At 41.6% G+C, this 27,008-nt stretch overlaps 1 protein-coding gene across 1 annotated transcript; it reads right to left on the reverse strand.

Moving 5' to 3' along the window:
* Window positions 1–27,008, reverse strand: uck2a (uridine-cytidine kinase 2a). Its single transcript, XM_088927675.1, has 7 exons — window positions 26,793–27,008; window positions 14,061–14,220; window positions 11,135–11,231; window positions 8,908–9,050; window positions 7,901–7,998; window positions 6,318–6,366; window positions 1–5,135 (listed from the first exon to the last, which is right to left on the reverse strand). The coding sequence occupies exons 1-7, from the start codon at window positions 26,895–26,897 to the stop codon at window positions 4,999–5,001; spliced, it is 789 nt and encodes a 262-aa protein (XP_088783801.1). The 5' UTR covers window positions 26,898–27,008; the 3' UTR covers window positions 1–4,998.

Here is a 27,008-nt window from a genome sequence, read left to right on the forward strand (position 1 = left end):
TTTGTATAAAATCTTTATTTTTTGTTGTTTAATTACACTTGACGTGTTACAGTTTGGCTCCCTGTATGTGCCCATCTTTAAACTTACAATCCATTTACACTATAATACATTGGTACAAGCAGGGGGTGGGGGAGAGGGTAACATCTCATCATGAGGAAGATTCAACACTTAAAACTCTGCATTCCTGATTAAAGCCACCCATTAATACTCAGGGCAGCCACTGCTATTCAAAGTGAAAGCCACTTCAGCACACCCCACCCTAAAGCTAAAATCAGGAGTGCAGACATTCATACAGGACAAAACAATTCAGTCCTCTGGTCTTCTCCGCTACCACTACCATGTCAGCTTCAGGGTCCCAGAACTGTCCCTGCATAGTGCTCCCTAGCGTGTTCTCACAGTATGATTGCCTGCACATTCACGAACACAGTCTTTCTAAATCAAGGAATCAAGGTAACAATGTTACTTATAGCTGGAAGCAGCAGAGTTTTTTTGGCTTTGATATCCAAAGCTGTTGGTGGCCGCAGGGTAGCAGATAGTTGCTGCATAAAAAAAGCTGACAGTGTGCTATTGCTTGCAGATGCACCCCTACCAACCCTCCCCCATAGCCAGGAGTCTCAGCCAGCACCAAGAACAGTTTATTATCCAACACAAAGGAGGTACAAATTCTCATTAGTTTTCTAATTGCACCAGAAAAGCTCTTTATAAGAAAAGCTTTATGAGAATATTAAATGACACGTGTCACCATTGCCACAAATATTTATGTACACTGATTTCTAGACAAAAAAAATGCACCCAGAAAAGTGAGGATATGTTGTACCAGAGGTTTCAGGTTGAGGCAACTTTTCAAAGGTTTTTGCCAAACAAAGCTAATGTTACATTTTTTTCTCCCTGGCCAATATATGGGACACATGTCCCTGTACACAAAATACAAATACTAGCCTGCTTACTGCAACATCAAGAACCGATTGAACATTACGGTAAAACCAAGTTCTACAAAATACAGAGCTTGCGTTAACACTCCAGTGCAGAGTTAATCACACATGTAACTATGCGCTGAAGAAAACCAAAAATGGGATACTCATCCTTGCTTGGCTATGGTGTACCTGGTTTGTTATTCACAAAATATTTTTTAAGGCGTAATTCGTCTCGTCTCATCTCTTAGTTGTCTGAAGCACTGAAGAACAGATTCACTTCAGCATGCCCACAAAACCGTCACCACTACTGGCAAAACTAGTCAACCAAATGTTTAATTGCAGTGTACTTAAAATGCAAATTCAACCAGTATGCATTTACACATTGTAACAAATATCAGCACTAATGTATTGGGGTGTAAAAAAAAACGCAGACATTCATTCACAACTCATTTCATTATTGTCTACACTCTTGCCTTAACATAGTTCAGAAATCTGGGAGACTGCAGTCCCCTCTCAGGTAAAAAGTGAATGACAAAAGGCTCTTTTCGGAACATGTCCAGATGCTTAACAGTAAAAACACAACACTAGCTGATGGAGTGTGCTGCCGTTCTGTAAATATCACTTTAAAAGGTGTTCTTGCTGAACTCTTACCATTATAGGCATACATCTACTGAAAAACTATCCTCCTTATTTGAAGGGAAAAAAAGGAGGCATGCAGCCCTCAAAATATACAGATACATATAGAGTGACCTCCTAAAATTAATTTTTTGACTGCATTGTTTCATGCAATTTGAAGCAGCCCCATGCAAATCTGTCCTTATACAACCTGCAACACTCGCACAACAGGGTTAAAACTCAGACTCCTAAAACTGACACCAAATATATCTTTTACACTTATGCACATCTGACACTGATAGAGGCCACAATTTGGATGAGGCTAATATGGCGCATAAGTGTTCTTTTCACAGATGAGTAAGAATGACTTGGAAAGTGTTACCCCACGATAAAACAATAATGCAAAAGGGGAATAAGGATTAGAAAAAAAAGAGATGGTTTAATACTCTACTATTGAGAACAATTGCCATTTGTTTTAAGTAAAATCAGTATAGAAACAGAAATGACAACTTTAAGTAGGTGGTCCTATACAATCAAGGGACAAAAGCCTTTCACTCACGTATCACTCTGGGCTCAATCTGTTTATCCTCCCCCACACATTTGTAAAAGAAATGGTTGAGACCAGAATTCTTATGCAAAAATTCGACACTTCAACACATATTACAAATACAGTACAACCACAGTGCTCTGTTTAAACCTGGCTGTTGGTAAGAATCAATAACCTACCCTGGTTTATAGCAGCAGAACCTGAAGTTAAGAAAAATAAATCGGAGTTTAAACCAATTACACCAGAATAGCTTTTTGTAGCGAAAAAAAGACGATGAAATGTTCATCTCGTAACTCCCAAATGCTTCTGCCCAAAATTTCCCCATAGCATCGTTAACCTCTTAAAACTGCATTTTGCCTCACCACTGTACTCAGCTGGACATTCCTCATCGAGTTTAAAATGACATCCTGATAGTTAACATCACATACTGTTTGGATGTGTGATATTACAGAGTCGGGTATAAAACCAACCATTTCATGTTAGCCTGTGACAAACTACAGCACATCGGATCGAGTCAGGATCGAAAAGGACTAAAATAACTGCAACCAATTCCAAAAATTACCTAGGGCCTCTCATGACCCTGGATAACTCGTCAGGAGTTAAAGAGCGACATTCGTCAAAATATGTCATCACATACCTTAACTGAAATCTATATTAAATGCAAACTGAGGTCAAGGAAAGCTTTCCTCCGAGAGGGGTTCACACATTTGTGCGTTTTCAAACACGGAACTGATAACCATGAAAATAAAAACATCACAAAACAAGTGAAAACTGACCAGAGTTTGATTAGATAAAGAATTACCCTTAAAAAAATAAGGGTGATTATCCTGCTTTGAATGGCCAGTGTAAACAACCAGTGAGAAATTCCAACTTGTAATTCCTGTTCATTCCAGAAGACATTTTTGGCGAGAGGAACAATTTTCAAAGAATGCTTTAGTCAGATGACGAAGGGGTTTAAACGGATAAGGCAGACAGAAATGCAGACTGACTGCAGAGGAGCTTGAATATGAAACTGTAAACTATTAATAATACTGAGAGAAACCAAGTCTGGTGACATGCATTGCAACATCAGTCCTGAGCAATGGAGTTATGGCACATCTGCACACTGATGTTGATGCATTTAAGACATAAACCCCTGTGGTCCTGAGTAGATAACAGGGGCCTGGGTCTGGTCTGTCCAATTAATGGAAACCATCAGGACTACCATGTTGTATAGAATAACAACCAGAAATCACCCTGCTTGATCAAATTACCATCCACGTGGTCGCTGTAAAAGCTATAAGAGGATAAGACTAAGTGAAGACTTAGATCCATGACATCTATTGTCCATGGTGCAAACAGAACCTCTGTTCTATCTGCAGAACAGCTGGGTTCATAACCTCACAACCAAATCACCAGAGACCAGCACAGATCTCTGAACACCTGGTCCTGGACAGCGACCGGCCTCTGGTTTCATCCCTATTTTCTGAGTGATCTCATTTGACCGATTTCCTGCCAAATCGTTCCTCTCCAGGACCAGAGTTGCAGACCCTGTTGCCCCCTTGCCCTGAGTAATTTAGTACATCTCCCCCCCCCTCCCCACTCACCCACTATTTGGCTGTCCATCCATCTTGATTCCCATTTTGGATTTTTATCATAATCCAATTCTTTCATGATATAATAGCTGGAAAAAGCCACCATGCCTCACCCTGGAGGGGTCAGGACTTTTACTGTCAGCAGGGTACTGTTAATGGGACACCTGGAGACAGAGAGGTGCATCCAATCTCAAGCGACTGCATAATCAAAAGCTGCAACTGCAAAGCATGACTACTTAATGTGACGAGTGAACCTCTCCTTGCCCCTGCTCTCTAGGAAGCAGGTCCCAGCAGATGAGTCCACCACACCAAAAAGGCCACAGCACAATTTTACACAGACTAGATTATATTTTATTTTACCTGCCTCAGCTGTGATGTAGACAGCCAGAGCAAACACTTGATTCACAATGGTCTTCAACAGTCGGACAATACTGCTCTGAATGGGCAGACTGAAGCTAGTGTCATTGTCTACACCTAGGAAAAGGAGAAGCTGTCACATTTCACTCAACTGTAAGGCTGCATAAAAGGGCACTGGGCTGGCCTTCAAATCTTCAATGAAGGACGGGCAGTTATCTTCACACGTTAAACTGACTCCTCCTTCGTCTCCAAAAAAAAAAACAAACAAGACTGAACTCTGGCACCTTTAAAGATGAGTCATCTTTGCATAACTGACTTTGGATGTGCCTCTTTTGTCCCAAAGTGAACGAAATTCATTAAGAAGCAACCTGGAAGGCGAAGCTTTGCGCACTCCAGGGCGAGACCACACTAGCAGACTGCAGGCAAAGCCGAGAGCATGTGACAAGAGGCTGGCAGGGACAGACGCAGATGCTGTTGACCACAAACCTTCGGAAGAAAGGGCAGCGACAAATTACCCGAAAACAAGTTTAACACCCAACCACAATTTCAAGCTTAGACTAAAAAAAAAAAGCTTCTCAGCAACCAGTAACAGAGGACAGTGAAAGTGTATAGCATATTAGTGTTGGTGCATTTAGTCTACACTGTTCACAAAAAGAAAAAAAAATATATAGCAGGCTGCCTTCCATAGACTGGGCCATAAGTAGCCAAGCTCCACTGCTACCCAGCTCACCCAACATTCCTCCCAACTAATCCATTGTTGTAACCACAAAGAAAAGGCAAAAACCAAAAATAAATCAGAAACAAGTCACTTTGTCTTTGACCTAGAGCTGTCCAAGTACTAGGGTTTTTTCATTTAAAAAATAAAATTAAAGGCCTTGTACTGTTTTCTTTTTTCACTAAATACAGTGTGGCTGACTGGCGGTTATGTACAAAGCTATCCCTCCACCCTCCTCTCCTCTCCCTCACTCTCTCGGAGAGAGATGCCGTGAGGTCAGTGTGGCCGGCTGCTGGACTCCGAGGCCTGTCTCTTCCGAGGCGTGCTGTAGCCATTCAGACAGCCGTTATGTCTCTTTGTCAGTCCGCCATTCAGAATGTCCTGGATGTGCTGCACAATGAGGTTTATGGCCACTGGAAAGAGGAGAAGCAGAAACCTTTCATTATTGCACTGTGATATCACTATGCATCACTGTACCCTGCCACCCCAACATGGGCATGACCAACTGCTAAAACAAAACTTGCATTTGAGCTCAAGCAGCTCATTTCTTTTCTATTCCATGAAGGAAGACAAATTCTGTTAAAGGTATTCCCAGATGGCTACATACAGTAGGATGAGAATGATGACTGTAAACCAACACAGCCAAGATGGCCTCTATTTTGGTACATTTGCGGTCTACCTACCTTTACAGCTCTGATCAACAGCAATTAAGCCTATAAAACCTACCTAAAACAACTGTTGGAAGTGAAATGAGCTGTTGTAGTTTTGTGATGCAACATGGAATTGGTTTTGTTTTCTACAGAAATTCTTCAAGCACAAAAATCATTTTTGGAGACTGCCACGTACTGAAGCACTAAATATATTGAACACAAATACAAAACAGAGGGTCAAAATGAAGCTGGTCAAGTTTTCACTGACATTTTCCCTCAGGAGAATTATCCTTTTCAAGGAGAAAGCAAATCTTTTCTCAGAACCCAGTTTACACTTGGCCTTCCCTAAGTTATCAGAATTCTGGCCAAACAAAAAACATCTGCCATAGATTGTAAAACACAAAACTCAATTTTCTCTTCCATCAGCTGAGACATCCACAATCCAGAGGACAAAAGTGGAAACATCATGGAAGGACACAAGTGGCACTTTGTGCAAAGGATTGTGGGAGTTATGGACAAGCTATGGAGTTATGTTGTTAAAGGCAAGAGGCCAGGATTTTAAAAAGGCTGGACAAGATCATCAATTTGATTAGATATCACAAAGGCCAAAATGGGTTAAATGACTCATCTTTTTTTTTTACTTTTCTTATCCTTCCAGGACAACTGCTCACTAGAAAAACTGTCAAATATACCAATAAACTGAATATGCTTTTAAAAGTCAGTGACCACATAAAATTTACACATTCTAGTTTCAATTATTTTGTCTAATACTAGCAGACAGTCGTAGCTGTAAATACTGTCTAGGCATGCTAACATTGTTTTCCTTATGACTAAAAGGAAGTCTGGCCCCCCTGTTGTAGTTTCTTGAGATTTTTAACCACATCGAGCATCCACAATGCCACAGCTTTCATGGAGTTTAGGGAACGGAGAATAACAGGCCCTTACCAAGGTTATCTGCCCCGCGCGGGATAATCACATCTGCATACTTCTTTGTCTGGAATTAAAGAAAAATTGACAAGAAGGGATTTGAAATAGAGAATCTTTCACTCCATCATTGACACTACAAAAAAAAAGAAAAACAAAGCACATTTATCAAAACAACATTTTTCCTTTCAATTTGAAACTATTCTATCACCCTGAAAAACAAGTTTGTATAGGATTCTCTGCAATTAATCTTCAATCACAAACTCCACCTATATATTCACAAAGAAAATTACTCCAATTTCACCGTTAAAACAAAGAGACTTTTCAACAACAAAGTTAATCAGATTGAACACCTGGCAGTTGGTGTCCCTCCTTTGTTACAGAGAGCCTTGAATAAGTAAAAGCACTTGTTCAAGGTCGCTTTTCTTCAAAAATGCTTCAAATTCCAATGTATTCAAAGTACACACTATTCGTAGATAATGGGACACCCTGCAAAAGCAAACAATATGCTTCAAATTTCAGAGCTTCAGAAATAGTTTCATTAAACATGGTTAATCAAAACGAATTATTCCATATAAAAGCATCTGACTGCTGCATTGTGGAGCAAACAGGTCCAGTGGGGAGAGCACTCTCAGCTGTGGAGCACAGTATAGGATACAATTTTGGGGAAAGCTCAAGAGAACACAAAGCTAATACTAACGGCAGCCACACAGTGGCAAAAAAAAAAGTGTAGAATTTCAGGTGGCACACGTTAAGCATTTGGAGGTCTCTTTGGCTGTGGTCAGGCATCCTAACCCCTGTACACTGGGACTGATCTATAACTTGACAGGGCTTAAATTGGTCTGATCTGTATTTTAGATATGTAGCTTCATCAGCATTCTTAGGCTGCAAAGGAACGGGCAAAGGTTTATTCCATGCTGAAATAAAAAGAGAAGTGTAACAGTTTCAGATGAAACATTGTCTGTTTGTTTTTCTTTTTCACATGGAATAAATCTTGACCTATATTTTGCCCCATATCTGCCAACAGTAGTATAAGTAGATGAATTAAAAGTTTTAAAGATGTGTCGATATCCTGAATGATGCTGGGGTACATCTATGAACGAACATGCAAAACAAAAAAGCATGGCAAAATGCACAAGGCCTGGAGCAATATCTAGAATGAGTGTCTGAAACATCATCAATTAAAAGTGAAATGGTATTTTAAATAAGTAATCCTCACAGTGAAAACTATGTTCATGTACAACTTGACAAAGGCTTCGCAGGAAACCATATTAGAATATTTAACTTCCAAAGGATTAAAAAAAGGGGGTTGACTAGACTAAAGTATTTTTCCACCACCGTCACTTTCACTGACAGCTTTTGAGAAGGTCAGAGACTAATTCCAGAGGCACTCATCTGTTTCAAAATCAAACTTGCAGTGCGGGAGGTGAGGACATCACAGGCAACAAAGAACCCAGCACCACAGCAACCCGATGTCACCAGGCCTCGCTCTCTACAGGGCCTGTCGCTCACTCTCCTCCCCCACGACAGACCTGGAGTCTGGCTCAGGCACAGCTCTGACAGGAGGACCGGAAGAGAAGCCAGGCCGAGGGGGCAGTACTCACTGGCAGGCAGAACTCCTCGAAAGCCGGCTTGACGAAGGTGATGTACTGGGTGAGCACCTGTTCCAGGTCGCGCCCTCGTTCGCTGATGTCCCGCAACACTGCGAGACAGGACCGGAGAGAGAGTCAGACAAGGAGTGCGAGTGTGTATGGGACATCTTTGGCAAAACAGCAGCCAAAAATCAAGGAGCAATGAATTTACCCTACTCTAGCCTTCCTGCATATTAACACAGAGGTCCCCAATCCTAGTTTTTTGAGGGCATGTTGGTCTACAGGTTTTCAGTTCCTTCAGTTCACAAGGTATGCTTAACCGCAAAGGTTTGTCACTTTCTCTGTTCTTTTTGGAAACTGGTGTTCTAAAAAGACCAAGACCACCTCTCCAGGCCTTCTTACCCTACTACCTATTTTCCCCAATATTCCAAGAACCCAAAACTGTGGAGACCATTAAACACAATGTAACAGCAGATCACATCATTTCTAAAGAAACTCCCCAACCATGTTTTACGCGATCTGACGCAGTGCTGCAGCCCCCTGCAATGACTTTAGGGGTTTCCACTCATGAATTACTGCTCAATATTCAATAATGCTTTCCTTCCAAAGAAAGATTCTAATAAGCTGCTTGATTTTTTTGCAATAAAATGATGTTCTTATACCGTCAGAGCGCTTGGAGAAGAAGGGATAGTTGTCAAGCTTTTTCAAAGCACGGCAAGCTAAAACAATCATGAAAAAGAGAAAGGTTCTAAGATTAAATACTGCATTGCCATTTTCTAGCAATACAGAAACAGATACCCCAGGTATTCACGACTTAATACCTTCCGTTTTGTATTTAAAATCCTTGTGTGCTGATAAAGTGCTGTGGGTATCATTCACGGGACATCAACAGTTTGCATAAAAAAGACCCACAAATATTAAGAACCTGCAAAAGAAAACCTGGGATTACAGTGAGTCTCTACACCCCTACACTGACAGTGAGCCCTGCCCACTAGGCGGCGGTGTGGCAGTGAGCCCACCTCTCCGTGACAGCCGTGTGTCTGCATCGGTGTCCACAAACAGTTTCATCTGGAACAGGTCCCTGATCTCCTGGGAGTAGAACATCAGGATCCCCTCGAACAGAACAACGTCAGCCGGGTACACCGTCACACTCTCCTCTTTCCTGCAGTTCCACAGTGCCCGGGGGAAAGAGCAGTGATCGTCAGAATGCTTCCTCTCCCCTCCTATGGTGCCCACTCCTCCTAGGAATCCTTTAACAGCTTCCTGAGCAACCCCCTTTCTCCTTCAACTATGAGCCAGGCAATACGTTACTGCAAACAGCTTATATACCCCTTCCTCCTCAAGCGTGGGTTTATGTACCCGCAGTGTCAGGCCCTCAAGCCCATCCTGAGTTCTCAAAGCTTCTAGAACAGTGGTTCTCAAACTATGGTACGCATACCACAGGTGGTACACCATATGACCCTGGAAATTTGTTGTGTGCACTGAAAATTGGGATGGGTTTTCACATTTTCTATTTTAATAAAATTAGTGTCGAATATGCAGCCTACGTACTACGATACAACGCGCGCTAATACTTGAGTGGACACAAGAGCTACTATGTAATTCTATACCATTGTATAGGAATGCGTCTAACGAACGCAAGTGACCAATTGTATTTAAAAAAAGTTAAAAAGTTAAAAAATCTCCAGCAAATAGGATGGTAGGAGAATGTGCATGGTTTTGGAACACTGGCAATCTTGTGAACACAGGAAAGTGTGAAAGATAACAGAAAAATATTTAAGGACTGTTCTAGGTTAATTTGAAAAAAAAACATCAAGCGTCTCTGTGTTTTGCTCCCATGCGCATGAAATAAAAACTTTTTAACTTCTGAGACGGACTTCGGAAACGGGGAAAAATGCAAGCTTGCGGATTGCTAAAGCAGGTAAGCCCCACACTATTTGTGAAGAACATTTTTTACCATTGGCAAAAGAGCCGACACGTATCATGCGTGGAGAAAATGCTGCTAAACAGCTCGACCTGCTGCCCCTTTCAAAAGACACAGTCACTCATAGAATTATTGATATGGCAGATGATGTCAAAAGTACGCTGATAGAGCGCGTTAAGATGAGCAGATGCTTTTCACTGCAATTAGATGAGTCTGTAGATGCCTTTGATTTGGCCAATTTGCTCGTTTTTGTTAGAGTTTGAGGCTATGTCCCATGAGGACTTTCTGTTCTGTAAGCCACTACCAACAGGAACTACAGGAGAGCACATATTTCAGCTTCTGAATGAATGCATCAAAGAGAATGGCATCGACTGGATAAAATGCATCAGAGTTTGTACAGACAGTGCTAGAGCGATGACAAGCCGACGCAGCAGTGTAGTTGCACGAACTTCTCACTGAAGTGGTGCTTTTTTATTGTTTATTTTTAATTGTTGTTGTTCCTGTTGTCATTCTGTAAAGCGCTTTGAGAAGCCATCTTTAAAGGCGCTATAAAAAATAAAGTTTATTATAATATTTATTATACGTGTATGTGAGTGTGTGTACGCACGCGTGCTCATGATGGTCATTGAGATTTTCTGGGGTTCCCATGAGAAGATGACTTGTAGGTGGTACTTGGATGCTTTGGTTTGATCAGGGGTGGTACTTGGTCCGAAAAGTTTGAGAAACACTGTTCTAGAACATTCTCAGAGACCCAAAGCTTCCAGAACATTCTTAGAGGCCAGACGTTTCTCAGTGCGTCACCAAAACACAATTTACATTTTGTGCACATTATCAATCACCTTACTCCCCCACTTCATCACAGCTTCCTGAATATTAATCCGCTCAGTAACTGTAAAAGTACATGCTTTTGTTCATCTTTATAATATTCATTCATTTTATATATGAATATATATGAACATATTTATATATGAAATATATATATGAAGGGATATCCTTAATTTTCCTGTGTAGTATTGGATTTGTTTTCTGTCCTGCTATTTCATTATTTAACATATTTCCATAGATTTACATGATGTATTAGGTATGCATAGATAGAGCATGGTAAAATGCATTTTTTTTCCCTGTATACTTGTTTATTGTTATCCATGGATAGTTCAGGAATGTAGCCCTTAAGAATGGGAAGGACTGGGTGTACTAATTAAAAGGCAACTTTCTAACATACACCCCAGTCCTACATGGTGACCTCAGGTCGTCTTGACACTGACAGCAGGCAGGATTAGGATTCCAGTAGTGGAAAAGATACGGCGCTCGCTGGTGCCCACCTGGAATGGGTAACAAAGTCGTACACGGGGATCTGCACCGTTTTCCCTTCCATGATTTCCCAAAGGGTCTTCAAGATCAGCTCGTTGTCGAAAGCGTCTGGACAAAAAGACGAAGAGTTAGAGAGCAGCCAAGAGGAGCCCCAGCAGGTGGAAGGGAGTGGATGGCCATGCCAGTGCTGTTCCATTACCAGTGTGACTTCTGGGATTCCAAGGCGCAAAGTACAGTACAGCATAGTAGAAATATAATTCATTTCTGGCACTTCTCCATCTCTAAATGCACACTCACAGTCTTGTTATGGGTTTAGTGTGTTGAATATTTGCAATATTAGATGCATAAAGGGTTGTGGGAGTGTAGAACAAGATACCCAGCCATCTTGCTCAAGAAGCAATGCTTCTGTGAAATGTGTGCTTCTTTCAAGAAGAATGGCTGGCTGAGGTGCATCAATAAACTACCCACTACCAAACAGGCTCTAGGGGCCAAAAGGCCAACTTTTGCTTGTAACTTCTCTCGCATTCCTAAATTTTACAGATTTTCATATTGTTTTGAACCAACAAAAAGACTTTAGACCACCAGGAGGCTCAATTAACAAAGATAATATACAAAAGTGAACAGAGAAAACCCTAAAAAAAAGAAAGCTTTAAAAAAAACGGGTCAAGCACCAGCGTCTCATTGAAGGCAGACGAGAGGGACAAGGAAAAGTCCGTTTCCGATTTTAGTACCACCAGGGAGGATACCGAATAACTGAACAGGGAGGAAAATCACCCCTTGGTTTCTGCATAAATTCTGCTGCTATTTTCATATTTTGTTGAAACAAATCCAATTTACAAATTATTATAGCATTCAATACATACCCTGTAAAAGACCATTATAAAACACTCAGAAAATCAATTTCGTAAACTGCATTCAGATTCAATACATAAATTGCAAATTTCATAGGATTAAAGTGCCCTATAAATTAAAAAGTAACAAAACCTCAAGTTCCATGAGGCATTCAGGGGCCTTACCAAGGGCAGCTGTTTCTCAAGCTACAACCTACATAAGCACTATGCAAACAAACAACAGGTTCTTCCGTTTTATTCCCCAAAATTAAGGTCAGGGTAATTCACCTTTCTAGAGAAAGCAGCTCCACCTTAGATATTAACTACATTGCTACAACTAAACAGAAAAGTAAACGTTCTTGTTATTGTACTGTATGTTTTTTTTTCCCAGTTGCAGCTAGTTCCTGTTAACCCCAGATCTTCGCAGCTTAACACTCACTCCTGAAAAACTTCTCCTCGTTTACAGTCCAGCTGTGGGTGGGCTCTGGCCCTGGGAATAGCACTCATAGCTGGACGCGAGTCGAAGGACCACCTGACGAGCAGCTGCTCTCCGCGACGGGAAGAATGCACTTACTGCAGAAAACTCCCTTGCCATTAACTCCAGTTGAATTCCACCCGGATACTGCACCTGAATGCCATACACTGCTGCCTGCCAGACTACGCCAAAGCAACAACTGCACAGGACTTTCTGCAGCGCTCTCCAAGACTCGGCAACGAGCTGGGATTAAAAGTACAGCGCATACTGACCCAAAATTGGTTTACGCACAGGATATCATGTAGGCCATTCCATTATTTTTCCAATGGATACATCACAACAACAATACTAAGAAAACTATATTATTAGTAATTCCCTAATCAAACCAGAACTCTGAATGTTAAAATATTTAACAGGGCTTAGTGTACACCTTTATGCAGAGGGTCTTTCGATAACTAAATCATTTTTGTAGTCATGGATACGACACTGTCTAAATTTTCTCTCTCCTCCCTTTCACTTTTCAGGTGTCTGTGCATTCAATGTTATGTTCAATACTGTAAGCGAGGGAGGACGGAGATTGAGGCTGTCGAATTTGGGAAACTGAGGGAAAATAAATGAAATATACAAATAGAGTCAAATAGATATATTTGAGTATAAAAGGTCACAGTGTTACATTCTTTTAACTGCAATTTAATCTGCAATTGTACTACATGGACAGTGTTTTTTATTATAAAAATAATTATAAAATAAATTATAATAGTTAATAATGATTACTATAAAACTAGGACTTTTTATAAAGCCGTCAGAGTGGACCAGCCCATCTGACATTTGTCTGAACTGTCCAATGGTCAGTCTGACCATGACCAGAATCCATGAGGTGTTCAAAGAGTTTCTGGACATTATTCTAAAACTACACTGGCAAACTCAGTCATCATAAAAATGATAAAAGGAGCAAGGCAGTTGCACACAACTGCTCAAAGGCAGCAGAAAATGCCAGTATTACCCTCTACATTACTGACTGCACAGGACATAATTAATTGGGTTTTTTTATCCAGAGATCTTTTCAAGTTGATCTCATAGACATACTTTAGTTTTAGTCACAAGCCTGGAGACGTCCTAGAAAAACTGCATTAAAAGGACAATTGGGCACTGCAAATGAAAGACGGAGGATGTTGTGTCCTTCAAGAAAATGAAGGACTGGCCTTAGGCCCTCAGGCATTTCCTTTCCTTCCCAAGCTCAATGCATGGCAGTATCTTACTGTGCAACACTCAACAAAGATTGCAACCTGCCATCAGCACAAATAAAATGTAGCAAAGTAGTTCAGAGGATAAATGTCCATTAACTAAATTATAGGAAGCGCAGAGTAGAGAATTGCACAGTGGTACAAAATAATTTTTAAGACTGGCAAGTTTAGAAGGGATTGAAAACAGACCACTATACAGTACTTTTCTGCATCCTCCAACTATCAAGCTAAAGAATATTAGGAAGCGCCAATCAAGCTTTCAAAGACAGGAAATGCGCACAACTATTTAAATGTCCCTGCTTCCAAGTCACTGGTCTTCCCCACTGGAAAGCACAGCAGCTTCACATGGGGAAATTGTGTTCCGTTACAGACAGTTTCACCTGCCTACCTGGGTGGTCAAAGTTGAACTGTCCCTTGAGAGCTTTGGCCTTCTGCTCAGGGGTCAGCACACGGTAGAAACTGTCCTGGCTGAGGATGGCCACCTGACGCTGGTGATGGTCAATCTCGTTCTGTCCAAGCAGCTCCATGATCTTCCCACACACTGAGGACTGGAAAAGTCCAGGAAATAAGAGGAAAGATGTATGAATCTATCACGGTCTTCTGAAAAATTCCAAAAAGATCTGAACCACAAGGACAATACCAAATGTTAAGCACCACCTCTGACTTCAATCCATGGGCAAGGGTAGTGTCTCAGTTACCTATGTATCATTACTAGTCAAAGTGCTTAAACAATTTACCAGTTTCATCAACAATCATTGAAGGAAGATTATATATTATGTGTGAATGTGTTTAGAGTGAATCACAATTCTGGCCATTACAAACAGGAAAAACTGCCAAAACCCTAAATGAATTGCTAAACACTTTGCATTTTCCTGTAGCTTCCAAAATCGTCTATTAGAAACTAGTATAACTGCCGAATGAAACAGTAACTGTACACTGCAGCAGTATTCGGCTCTATAATATCTTTATGACAGTTCTGCAAAGAGTTCAACACAAAGAAGGAAGAACCGAGTACAATACTAACTATAAAACTTAATCATACATTAAAAGCTTAAGTGAAAAGAGACGGCTTTAAGCATGTTGTGAAAATATAAGCTGCAGAGAAAAGCATAAGGTAGCCCACACCCCCACATTGCCTCTCCAATGAAGACGGCAAATCAGTGCAAGTCATTAAGAGCTGCTGCAACAAAAGCAGAAGATACTGCGTTTTGCAACAAGTAGTACTGGCTGCAGTCCAGACCTGCTTCCTCCACATCCTAATGATGTTCATTACAAGTACAGAACAACCCCCCCACCCCCAACTCCTAACAAAAGGAACTGATAACTCCACAAAAAAACTCAACCACTTCTCACCCCCAATAAAAAAATCCTACACAGCTCTATTTCTAGCTGTTTTGTGTTGTTGACAAAGCGGCACGTAACAGTGCCAAAAAACACCCACCTCTCTCCCCCAAGTACCTGCTTGTCTCACACTGTACACTCCCTGGCTCCTGCCAAGAACAACAGCTCTAATGTTTTGCCCTGTTCTCAGGAATGCCACACCCCTGCTGCCGGCGGCACTCGGGTCACGGCCTGCGCACGCACGGCTGCCATATTGACAGTGGAACCAATGGTGGCACCAGCCGAGGGAATTTCAAAGTTTACGGAAACATTCTGCCTGCTTACTGTATGTAGAAGAAAATGCTTACTGGGCGGAAGAATGCTTACTTCACCATGCAGCATGGCAATGACCCAAATCCACACCCCAGTGGAACAAAGAAGATCATCAGAAGAAAAAAAGTGAAATGTCTAGGGCCAAGCCAATATCTAGACTTAAACCCACTAAGCATATGTTTTACACGGGGAAGAAAAAATGAGCCAGAAAACTCCAGGAATTGAGGTAAGACCTCAAAGTGCCTACAACAAAGCTTCTGAAATAGTTATTCTGCTTGGGGAGACCTTCCTTTTTGTAATCCCATCTTTATTATGCCCTAGATACTGTTGCAGTTGGTACTCCAGGTCTAATTATCACTTCTATTACATGTAAGGTTAAGGAAACAGGACATATTGGTCTATAATGACTTGGTTCGGTTATAGTCAGCCTTTTTCTGGAAGGTTCTTCGTTAGCAATTTTGCAGACAAAGGCTATGATTGCCGTCTTCAAAGACTGATTCAACAGCTTTGTTGAACTACTGTATGAATAAGTACAAATATCTTTTCCACTTGACACTTCATTAATACTACTGAATGAAGAGCTTCATCTCCACTCTGCCAAGGGAATGCTTTCAATTGTTTCCACAGAAAACACCCAAGTGAAATAATGAATGTATCGGCCATTACACAACACAAGAAGCCAAATCATACCACGAACAGTGGTGAGCTAACACGGGAAAACTGAGCCTTCTCGCACCGAAAATAACCACAAGGCTAAGAAGCCCAGAAGAAATGCCAGCTACAATGACTACAACGGCTTGTAGCAGCTGCTTAAAATGTACCATTAGGGAACATACAGTAGGCCACAGCCTATTCACTCAAAGAGGATAATAAACCAAAACTAATACTAGCTGATCAAGATTGCTCACACAAATAATGTGTCTGACTGCTAGTTGAATGTGTCTGTATTGCAAATTAATCAATCATTTCCCACTATAACTTTTCCTTTCTGCTAATAATACATTGCCAAATGGTACAGATAACCAGATAGAGAAACCAGAATTAGAAAATACACCCTTTACAAATCCATGAAAATATACAAAAAAAGGGCAGCTCCAACTAGAGACCATAGCCACTTGCCAGAAATCGTGTTGCTCTTTTACACATTTCAAAAACACATGCACAGAATAGGCCAAGTTTGTTTTTTTCAAGTGTTCCAGAACAAAAAGACTGGTCTTGTGTTGTAAACAGCATTACTGCGTCGTGCGGGTCAGTGACATGAGGTAACGGCCAGGGCAAAATAATTCCAGGCTACCTAGCATGAGCGCATATGAGCACAGTCAGGAAAGCGCACTTTTGTGTGGCTCAGGACCACGAGGGGATCCTTGTATCAAGTAGACATTCCTGACTGTAGATTTGTCATATGCAAAGCAGTTCTAGTTCAGGGGCTAAGAAGGAACAGCTGATGTCATCTGAAGACTTGCAGTCCAGCAACAAGAGACAGCTAAGGAGCCCCATTTCCAGGACAACAGGATCAATACCATGCACTATTATTAGAAACTCGCACCTCTGCATGCCAGCCGATAATTACACAGATACCCTGACTCCTCAGAGCTGAGGGAATGACAAGATACAAGTACTCCACTGTGACTGTTGTCACATCTCCTCTAGTCTCGGGATATCAAGGAATAAAAGAACTGCAAAACATGGAGGCAGTGGCAAAAGAGTAAATCAAGGAGCAGCATTTTGATCTTACAAAGGATATTTGCATATCCATTTCTGTGATGCCTACTGTATGTAAAACACTGAGCTTTTGCTTTGCAAATGTTTTGCATTATCATTTCCTTACAGTTATAAAGCACTTTCCTGGACACTACTCTTGGAAGCACTTAACAGATAATGAGGACTCCCCTCCACCACCACCAATGTGCAGCCCCACCTCAATGATGCGACAGCAGACATAGTGCACCAGTATACCCACTACACACCAGCTATCAGTGGGGAGGAGAACAGTGATAAAGCCAATTCATAGATAGGGATTATCAGGAGGCCATGAGTGGTAAAGGCCAAGGGGAAGTTGGGCCAGTTAACACCCCAATGTTTCAAGAATTGCCTTGGAACTTTTAATGACCACGGTCTGGAGCTCAGTTTAAGTTTTATCTGCACTGGGGCATTAGGAACCAGGCTGACCACAGGGTGAGTGCTTCCTACTTTGTAAAGAGATGCAGCAAGAAAAAAGGGTCACACTTCATTGCGATCAAAGAAACGCTAAAATTATCAATGTGGAATAGTGGTGGTGGTTGAGGTGTGAGGCTTAATCTTCTCTACAAGTTTGAACTTTTCTCCACCCGTTTAAAACACAAAAGGTAGATGGCTTCAGACATGTGAGAATGTAAATCAAACTTAATGACCCCACTGTATTACACCAGACTATCTCTAATTCAGCACGGAACTGCTGTTCCAGAGTATTTCTTAAAAGCAGTTTGAATTCTGGGTGTTGAAAAGTCTTTTTTGCTGTTCTAATGCAAGTACTGTGAGAAGGGAGAATCTTTTCTTGATCCAGGCCTGTGGCATTCTGGGTATTCCTCAATCTCCACTGCATTATTCAGACTAAGGCTCTTCAAGTAGGTGAAGTGTGCTTTCTTTGGCACACTGTTTGTGGTTTCCAGAGCTATGTAAACACTTGCACTGTATTAACACATGAAATTTCATTCTTACAGAATAAAACCTGCTACATTTCTGTGGGTGTTTGTCATGCATGCAGTAGTCATCCAGCTCTTAACAATTCAATGACCTTGCAATCTTATCAATCCCTTTCTCCAGATAGCACTGCAAGTCTCCAGCACAAAAACAGAGACATCAGTGACTTGGGTGGTGGGGGATCGGGTATATGAATCTGTCAGTCCCCCCACACATTTTATGGTATTATTCAATACCAGTATTCTTAAACATGCAGGTGTTGGATTTGCGGACTTTCCCTGCAATTCAAAGTGTTAGCTGTAAATCCAAGCTGGAGGAGATAGTGTAATCATCACAGGCTGCTCATGAAAGTGAACTGCCATGTAAAATTAGAAATAAGTGAATATAAAATGAATTACTGAAACCAGAGTAAAAATCATTCAGTTAACACTGTTCCGATTACAGATGCTTTTATACTTTTTTCAGGGAAGTAACCCCCTGCACTTGGTTTCGCAAAGATGTGTGAATCTTGTGGTATTAAATTCAAATAGCCACAATACAGGATGTGACTGATGGAGAAAGCACAACACTCCTATTGTTAAATAGCTTTCATTGTTGTTGAATTGTATAGCATTTTTCAGGTTGACATTTTAAATGTAATTGTGAGAAGTGCTATCCCAAGATGCTGTGTTTACCATGTGTCCACCTAAAAACAACATTATAACTTGTGTTAAAGGTTAAAAAGCTGGATCCAAAATCGAAGGAGACAGCCCTAACGGTCAAGCTATCATGCTGCGCTGGAAGAGGTAAAATGTCGTTCTGTTGCCAAAAAGAAAAACTGAATGCTTCCAACACAAAAGCTGAAAACTGTGGACTGTCAGAAACAATGCTCTTCAACTCCGTCAGAGAAAACCACCACAACAGAGCTGCAGGTGGCTCTGGTTTAGAAGAGCACTGAGACAGGAAATGGTCTCCCCCTCTGCCTGCACGTGTGGCTATCGCCACCGATCCGTTGCACCTTTGAGCTCGTGCCTGCATCAGCGCTGCGTGCGACAGTTGTCTCTGCAGTATCGCCAACCAGCCTCTCCGACGGTGCCAGATCAGGCCCTCTCATAAGCTAGCGTAGGCTGACAAAACGCCTGACCTCCTGCCAGTGCTGACTCAACATTCCACAGCTCCGGTCTGAGGCTCTTTTGTGTCCCGCAAAAAGAGAAAACTGCAGCCGGAATGACTGTCTCCCTCTTCCACTGTCTGCCCCCACTTGCGCTGGCTGGGTCAGTGCCACGCTCAGCAGAGCTGCAGTGTCCGGTGCCCAGCCCCACCACGTCCACTGCAGAAACAGCTCCTCCCACACACTGCCCCACCCATACAGAGTCTGGGAAGCAGCAGCAATTCGCATCATGTGCATAACACTTTGAACAGACGCACACGCAAGCTATGTTAACGCATCAGCTGGGACCCGATTTTAAGCCAAATTCAATTTGTTTAACAAGCTTATCTGGTCCCTGCATTGAAAGATAACTCGACTCAAAAAACCAAACGATGACTGCACAAAACGTGTCAAAAATCATAACCAGCCACTTTTTAAAGAACACATACGTATTAAAGACGCATTTCTAAAATAACCACCTTCATTTTAGGCAGGATGTTTTACGCTCCCATTTAAAAACAAAAGCTTCTAGAAACTCTTGTGAGGCAACACAATGGCTCAGACATATTTGTGCCTAGAACAGTAACTGTATTGTGATGACTGTACAATTTAACATTATAAATTTGTCAGAATGTCACTCCTGTCATGGGTACCTTACACAAGACCATTCAATGCCTTTGGAGAATAAATAAGACACACAAACAAAAGACTGCACATCCCCCCCCCCCGAATTTAGAAGGACGATCTAGCTATTGTTACACCAGTACAATAACTGCTGGAGACAGCTGGCATTGGGATGTTATGGCTTTTTGTTTCAAGCACCTGGGCTTTAAAAATACAGGGACAGAGGTGAAAAAGAGAAAAAAGAATTCCAACTCCTTTGCGAAGGACAAAAAGAAAACATGGGTCATTGCATAAAAAAAATTTTCAATGGAAACTAAAAAAAAAACCCAAAAGAACAGGAAAAAGTCCACATCCAAAAAGTGCATTACTAAATCTTGGAGAATTAGTCCAAATGTACAAAATTATTGTACACAGCACTCTGCAGCCTATAACAACAAAGGATGACAAACTGCGGGCTTCAGTGAAACTGGTTCCGACATGGAAAGCACAATACCTAAACTTTTCCCTTTTGTTTTCTTAAAAGACCACAGTCTTGTCCATTACATGGCACAGCTGAACATCTGAATTTTCCTCTCAGACTTCCCTGTTTATTTACTGCATATCCTGTTTTAAGCGTTACGCAATGACCATCTTCTGCCGTTATGCAATTTGACATGCTCATCAGCCCCTCCTGAAAAAAAAGCTCCTGGAACATCATAGAGGCAGGAAATCAAGTCATGAATATCAATACTGCACTTACTTCGATCCACAACTACAGTCAGGAGCAGGACATCATTGACGGACATTTGGGAATTCTTTTCAGAGGCTTCAAAAAAAAAACAGTGAATGAGGCAGGCCAATGTGTGCAAAAACATCTATGGAAACTCAAAGCAGAATACCCTAAATAACATCAACATACCTGCAGCTGAAAGCAAAAATGTATTTGTTAGGTTAGTTTTTAGATTGAGCTGTGGCAGTGCACCTTTAATAATAAAACAGATGAAAATCCATCCTTTTTTAATATTAAAATGATGCCTTTAAAACATAGAATCGGTATTCATAGTGCAGAGAGAAAGCAGCCAGCTTGCAACATCTCCTAGTCAATCACTAGATTACTAGAAGCCAGGCCACAATAACAGGGAACAAAAGGGAAAAGGTTAACACCCCAAACCCAGGGGTAAATCAGCTACTTTGTTTGGAAGGTCAGGCACAGCTTCATTACAAAACCAGGCGAGGGACACTGATTCCGCTTTCAGACTTCAGAAAGTCGATCCGTTCTTTAGAATAGCAAGTTTTGTGCTTCTCTCAATTAATGGAGACAAACGCGGCTCTGAGTGAAGCTGATATAGCAGAATTCCCAACAAAACCAATGCAACAGGGGATAACCTTCTAAAAGGGTCGACTCGGGGATAAAAGCACATCGGGAGTGGAAGGAGTGCAAAACAGGCAGCGATACAGATCTGTTTTCAGAGAAGACAAACAGCTCAACTATGCAAGAAAAAAGGAGGCACTGACCTGCCAATATAACTTAATGGCAGCCACGGATATCTAAATACAGTGGGCACTTGGCCTCTCTCCTTAAACATAACTCCTCTTCTGGGACACATTTACAGGGCCTACTCAACCCATTTAAGCCTCTAATGCATTCGATGCCTTTTTTGCTTCATATTTTGCTCCGTATTTCTTTAAAAAACTTGAAGAATGTGAGCTTCACTTCAGGTCCATTTAGATAAAGCCTCCTCTCTGGACATGGGCAGACACCAGCTGTGTGAGAACTCCAGGCAGAGCCTGGTTAACTGGGTCACAGAGACAGAAGGGGGAGCTGGAGGGAGAGGCACAGGGAGATCACTCAGGGTCAGACAGCCAGCCTACAGATTAAAACTGCAAGCAAAGCGGCACCAAGGCTTCCTAACGGAATAGAATTCCTCAATTTTCCCTCGTTTTCAATCTGAGTTTTTAAATTGTTTAGTCCTGTGATGTTCTTTGCAACCCTTAACAACACAGAGTTCTACACAACAGTTTAAGTTAGGAAGCTATGAACCCTTTAAGTTAAAACTAATTTATTCTTTGCTTCAATCAGATGGTCACTCCCATTTTCAACTTACAATTATTCTGTTTCTATAGGTTCTATCACCACCTCACCTCCCAAAACGTTTCCCCCCATATTACCAACTTACAATCTCAGAAGTTTTAAAACAGATTTCAGTCTTCATTTTACCAGACAAAATTTCAGAGTCGAAATTTGTGACCTAAAAGCAAATTACTGAACAACACAGTGCAGCCAAGTTCTCTGTTTTACTGATCAGTGAAAGCACACTATGTAGTCAAAGCATTAAGTCATGAAGGTCACTCTCAAACGGCAGACAAATAACATTGAAAGACACACCCTTCCTGAGCACCAGAGAGAGAAAAAAGCGTACAGGGTGTTTCGATATCTTGAAATGTCCAAAGAAAACTTCACCTGCAAATTCTAAGCACCAAGCCTGCTAGTCTTTCTTCATAACTGGAAAGTCTTGACAGCTGAGTGAAGCAATATCAGTTCTACCAACTTGGTCAATTACTGCAGCACATGTTCTGTGGACAAGAAAATAATCTAAATTTCCAGGTGCTGGAACAATACCAAACAAATTCTACTAAAAAGTATAATTCACTTCATTTTAGGATGCCTCATGGCAGTGGTGACAACTACATTTTGAAAGGAGACTGCAGTTGCTGTGAATTACAGGTAGGCAAAAAATAACACATCATGAGGGACAACTGACTACACATTCTAGTTCTGACTCACTGTCTGAACTTAGTCTCGTCTCTCCTTAGTGCTTGGTTTAACTTATTCTAAGGGTGAAAATAATGGATCAGACTGATCCCGGTGTTTTCACAGAGGAAATAAAGTCAGCCTAACTGCAGTGTGAATTTCCCCTCTGACACTGCCCCAGGAACCTTCCTCAATCACTTCCCTTTGGGGAAGAGGGGGTTGACCTACTATAACAACACTTCAGGTCCTGTAGTCTTCTCCCTCACACCTCAGAGCAGCACGAAGCAATGGGTGGAAAATAAACCCGTGTCTCAGCAGAACAAAGCCCGATCAGACAGAAATAGGACCCGCGAAGTAAGAACAACAACCCCATCACTGACACAGCACCCTAAAGATGCCTTTATCCAAAATCTCTCACCCCTGTGCTTGTGACTGAAGGCAACATGGAACTCCCCTCCCTCCCCAACCATGAGGCACCCCACGAAGAAGTGGAATTGGAACAAAAGAATCCCCCGTCATCACTGAACTGGCCAAGGTGTAAAACCCCTGTTAATGCGAGTTTTCTGCATTCTACTTCCTATCAACTCACCACAGATCTATTATTTACACAGTCTAACCAAGTCCCTCCACCACCCTGTGTGCAGCAGAACCTTTTATAAATAAAGTTTTTCTCTCCCCATTTCCTCATTTATTATTGACATAATTAAGACTTTTCCACAGCTTTGGCACTATTGACAAATCAATGAGTTTTTGAGAAGCAAAAACGCAGCCATAACTAGGACCAAAGGCCAGACTGAAACTGGTCTACCATCTGCCTTAAATGACTCTGCTTTTGTCTGCCGGAAGGTTCTTGCCTGTACCAAACACAAGCTCCCTGCTGAAGATTTAACTCAATGAGGGCCAAGTTCTTTGGGGGTAGGTTAAGATAATATAAATGAGCATAATATTACAAATTTACAAGTCGCATGAAGGGGCAGTAAGCATCACCGTCTTGCAGCGCTGGGGCCCTGGGTTAAATTCCAGTCCTGCGGGGCTCTGTGTGGAGTTTGTACGTTCTCCCATGTTCACATGGGTTTCCTGCAAGTGCTCCGGTTTCCTCCCACAGTCCAAAAACATAAATCGGCTTCTGGGATAATTGGCCCTGGTGTGAGTGTGTGTGTTTGCATCTGTGTGTGCACCCTGCCTTGCACTTGTTGCTTGCCAAAATAGATTTTGGACCCCCCCCTTGACCCTGAATTTGAAGAAGCAGTTAGAAAACAGAGGGGTGGATAACAAATGTACAGCATTGTGGTGTTTTTTTTCCAAAAAATCTATACAAACTGTACTTTTATTTATCTGCAATGGGACAAGGGAGTTATTTAAGCCAAGATATACAGTGCAGTCCATAAGTATTTGGACAGCTAATGTTAACGTGTCCAATTACTTTTGGTCCCCTAAAATGTGAGGGCTGTGTATAAAAAGGGCTGCGATTCCTATATGGTTCACCCAGTATAGACATAAATACCCTCGAACTAAAGCTGACATTCCGCGCTTTAACCTCATAATCATTGTTCCATTTCAAATCCAATGTGCTGGAGTACAGAGCCAAAACAACAAAACTTCTGTCACTGCACTGTATAAGGTGAGCCTTAGGCTGTGTAGTACTACTAGTAACTCAATCATCCAACTATTTTCAATAGCCACTTGATCATTAGGGAGCCCTGATGAACTGGAATGGGTTCAGAAGGTAGGGTACAGGGTGCACCCTGGGCGACATGCCAGTTCACTGCAAGGCATGTACAAATTCATTTGCTCACACATGTATATGGGAGACAATTTCAAGACCCTAGTAAGACTAGGTGGACTGTGGAAGGACACTGGAGTGCCCAGATGAATTCCAGAGCAGCCACTGGGAGCACATGCAAGCTCAACACAGAAGCAGCCTCTATCCAGAATTCAGCCCAGCAGTTACCACCACAACCCAGTGGCACACACTCAGCAGAAAGAAAACACTCATTCACAGACTTCATCCACCACTAAAGAGCAGCACCAATCAAGGTGCCATATGGCAGCCATTATGTGCCAGAAGTCCTGCTATACAGCAAATCAGGCTGACAACAGAGAAATTGCTTCACCAATCAAATGAAGGGGGAACTTAAGGTTCAGGCCCAATGTGGAATTTAGCCAGGATACCAATGTTAATAACTATATGCTTTCAAACAACCCCACAGGATCTTTAATGACCACACGGGCAGCTTAACATCACAGCTGAAGGTCCCATCTCACCACACTGGGGTATTAAACAGGAAAAGAGGGAAGAGCTCTACCTACTGGTCCATTAACATCACATACAGCAGAAACTAAGCTTTCCTTGAGTGGACATAACCATATCCCTATGTAGGAAACCAATTTCTCCATTTACCTGACATTCTCTGCTTTAAAAAAGTTTGAACAATGAATGAATGAATGAATGGCTCAAACATGGTCAAAATGTCAGTTTTGCCAATGGAAACATGAATCCCTCCATTTGGACTGCCCAAGCTAAACAAAAGGAATCATTGGGATTACATTTCTCTAATTTCAGTCCCAGTTTGTTCATAAATGAGTCTTCACATTATGTATGCGTTTAGACTAATTTTCGCCGCACTAACACCGCTTGTGGACAGGAAATTTTCAATGGTATTGAACGTTTCATGTAAATTAAGCTTGAACTGGTCACTGAAATTTGCCGCCTTATGCCACTCGATACAATTAACGTATTTGCTATGACCTTGAAAACAATTCAAATAAATGAGAGAGAAAACTGTTGAGAACTCTTGATGCATGAAATCTCGATTTTTTTTTGGGGGGGGGGGGGGAATAAATATAAAATTAAGGACAATAACAAAGCTGTTTAATGTATAAAATCACACTGGCGAATATAAAATATCAAACTCAACCCTATCCATCACATCGCACCTAATTAACCCAAATGTTTTTTTTTCTGAACCTGAGGTTAAAAAGATGGAAATCTCCGCTAAAAGATTTCAGAATCCTGTTTTATTATAACTACACAGCAAAAAAAAAAACGTTTCAGCACTAGACGCAGAGTCATGTACCAGATCCCATTAACACTTTCAAATCCTGAACCACCGCCGTTAGCTTCCTCTCAACTCTTCTCACACAACACAAATACAGATTACAGCCTATAACCCACTTGAACTCAAGAGGTAAACCAACTACTGGCGGCCGGACACATCAGGTAACTTGGCCGTGGTGATCATCAGTCTGAGCGCTGACCTCATTATGGGCAGCTGGTACTGTGCGACCCATACGACTCGCTAGACGAGTGCACTGCGTCTCGGCTTCGTTACATTTAATACAAAACAGCTACACAACATAATCATAGTAACAGAGACGGATCTTTTGTTTCCTTCAGATATCGGGCCTAGCAATCTTTCATACAGTACGTCACGTCACAGACGGATTTTACTGACCAAAACATCAATTGTTCCGTTTCCCGCTAACCTCCCCCACACACGCATGTGTTATTCTTCCCTACCTATATGTACAAAACAGTTTTTAAAATGTTACCCAAATGATATGGCAGATTCTCTTAAATAGGATACTGATTCCCAACAGTGGGGCAAATTTTACGAAGCAAAACGACGAGCCGTTCAATTTATAACAGTACAAAGAAACAAAAGATAGCGATATTGACATGGTTTTATTTTCACATCCGTTTGGGGCAGTCTTGGCACTGGAGTTGGTTTGATGTAATCTTAAAGATTTCCTTCAAGGGCAAGGACAAAAAACGTGTTTGTATTCTGTTTAGTTTAAAACATTTTGCCTTATCATTCATCAGAAGCTAAACGAATCCTTGTATACCTTAATTTAGCTAACCCCGAGGTAAGGAAAGGATTGTTAACCAAATAAAAAAAATTGCCAGTCGAATTTGTCCTGGTAAGCTACGCAAATAACTCCTGAAAATGGCAGCGTTTAGTGAATATAATAAATTTTATTATATATTTAATAATTGTATATTACAATACATAAGCAGTAAAATGTTATTTACTTGCTTTTAAATGGAAATGATTTGCATTTTGAACATAGACAAAAAAGTAAACTTTAGCTATTGAAAATAGACAACGTTATTCAGCGTAGCTGCATGTTCAGATATCCTCAACAATCCATTTGGAGAGGAAAGACACTGATGACTAGAGAAGTCTACTTCACATGAACCACGCGGTCGCAGTTCTCGCAATGTGACCTGCCTGGCTCGTGTAGCAACAACAGACAATTTTTAAAAATGCTTCCTAAAAAACACACAAACATCAAATGCCAACCTTGCCGCTGGCAGTGCCCCCGGCGACGCCGATGAGAAAAGGCTGCCGGTTTACTTGCTCGTTTTCGCCTTGGTCCTCCAACTGCCTCTCACTGTCGCCAGCCATGCTTGCACTGAAGCGAGCTGAGCTGCTCAGAGGCGTTTAGCTCAGCCCAACGCTCCTCCTCTCCCGAGTCACCTTCTTTCGCCCAATAATTCAACGCCTGTGTGCGATACT

This window comes from Atractosteus spatula, chromosome 11 (genome assembly GCF_055471065.1).
Source record: "Atractosteus spatula isolate fAtrSpa1 chromosome 11, fAtrSpa1.hap1, whole genome shotgun sequence".
Classification (NCBI taxonomy): Eukaryota; Metazoa; Chordata; class Actinopteri; order Semionotiformes; family Lepisosteidae; genus Atractosteus; species Atractosteus spatula.

Coding starts and splice junctions, on each gene's coding strand:
- uck2a (XM_088927675.1), bottom strand. CDS start 26,897: ATGGCTGGCGACAGTGAGAGGCAGTTGGAGGACCAAGGCGAAAACGAG. Junction 6,367..7,900: donor TCGAGGAGTTCTGCCTGCCA/GTGAGTACTGCC, acceptor CTTTAATTCCAG/ACAAAGAAGTATGCAGATGT. Junction 5,136..6,317: donor GCGCGGGGCAGATAACCTTG/GTAAGGGCCTGT, acceptor TCCTCTTTCCAG/TGGCCATAAACCTCATTGTG.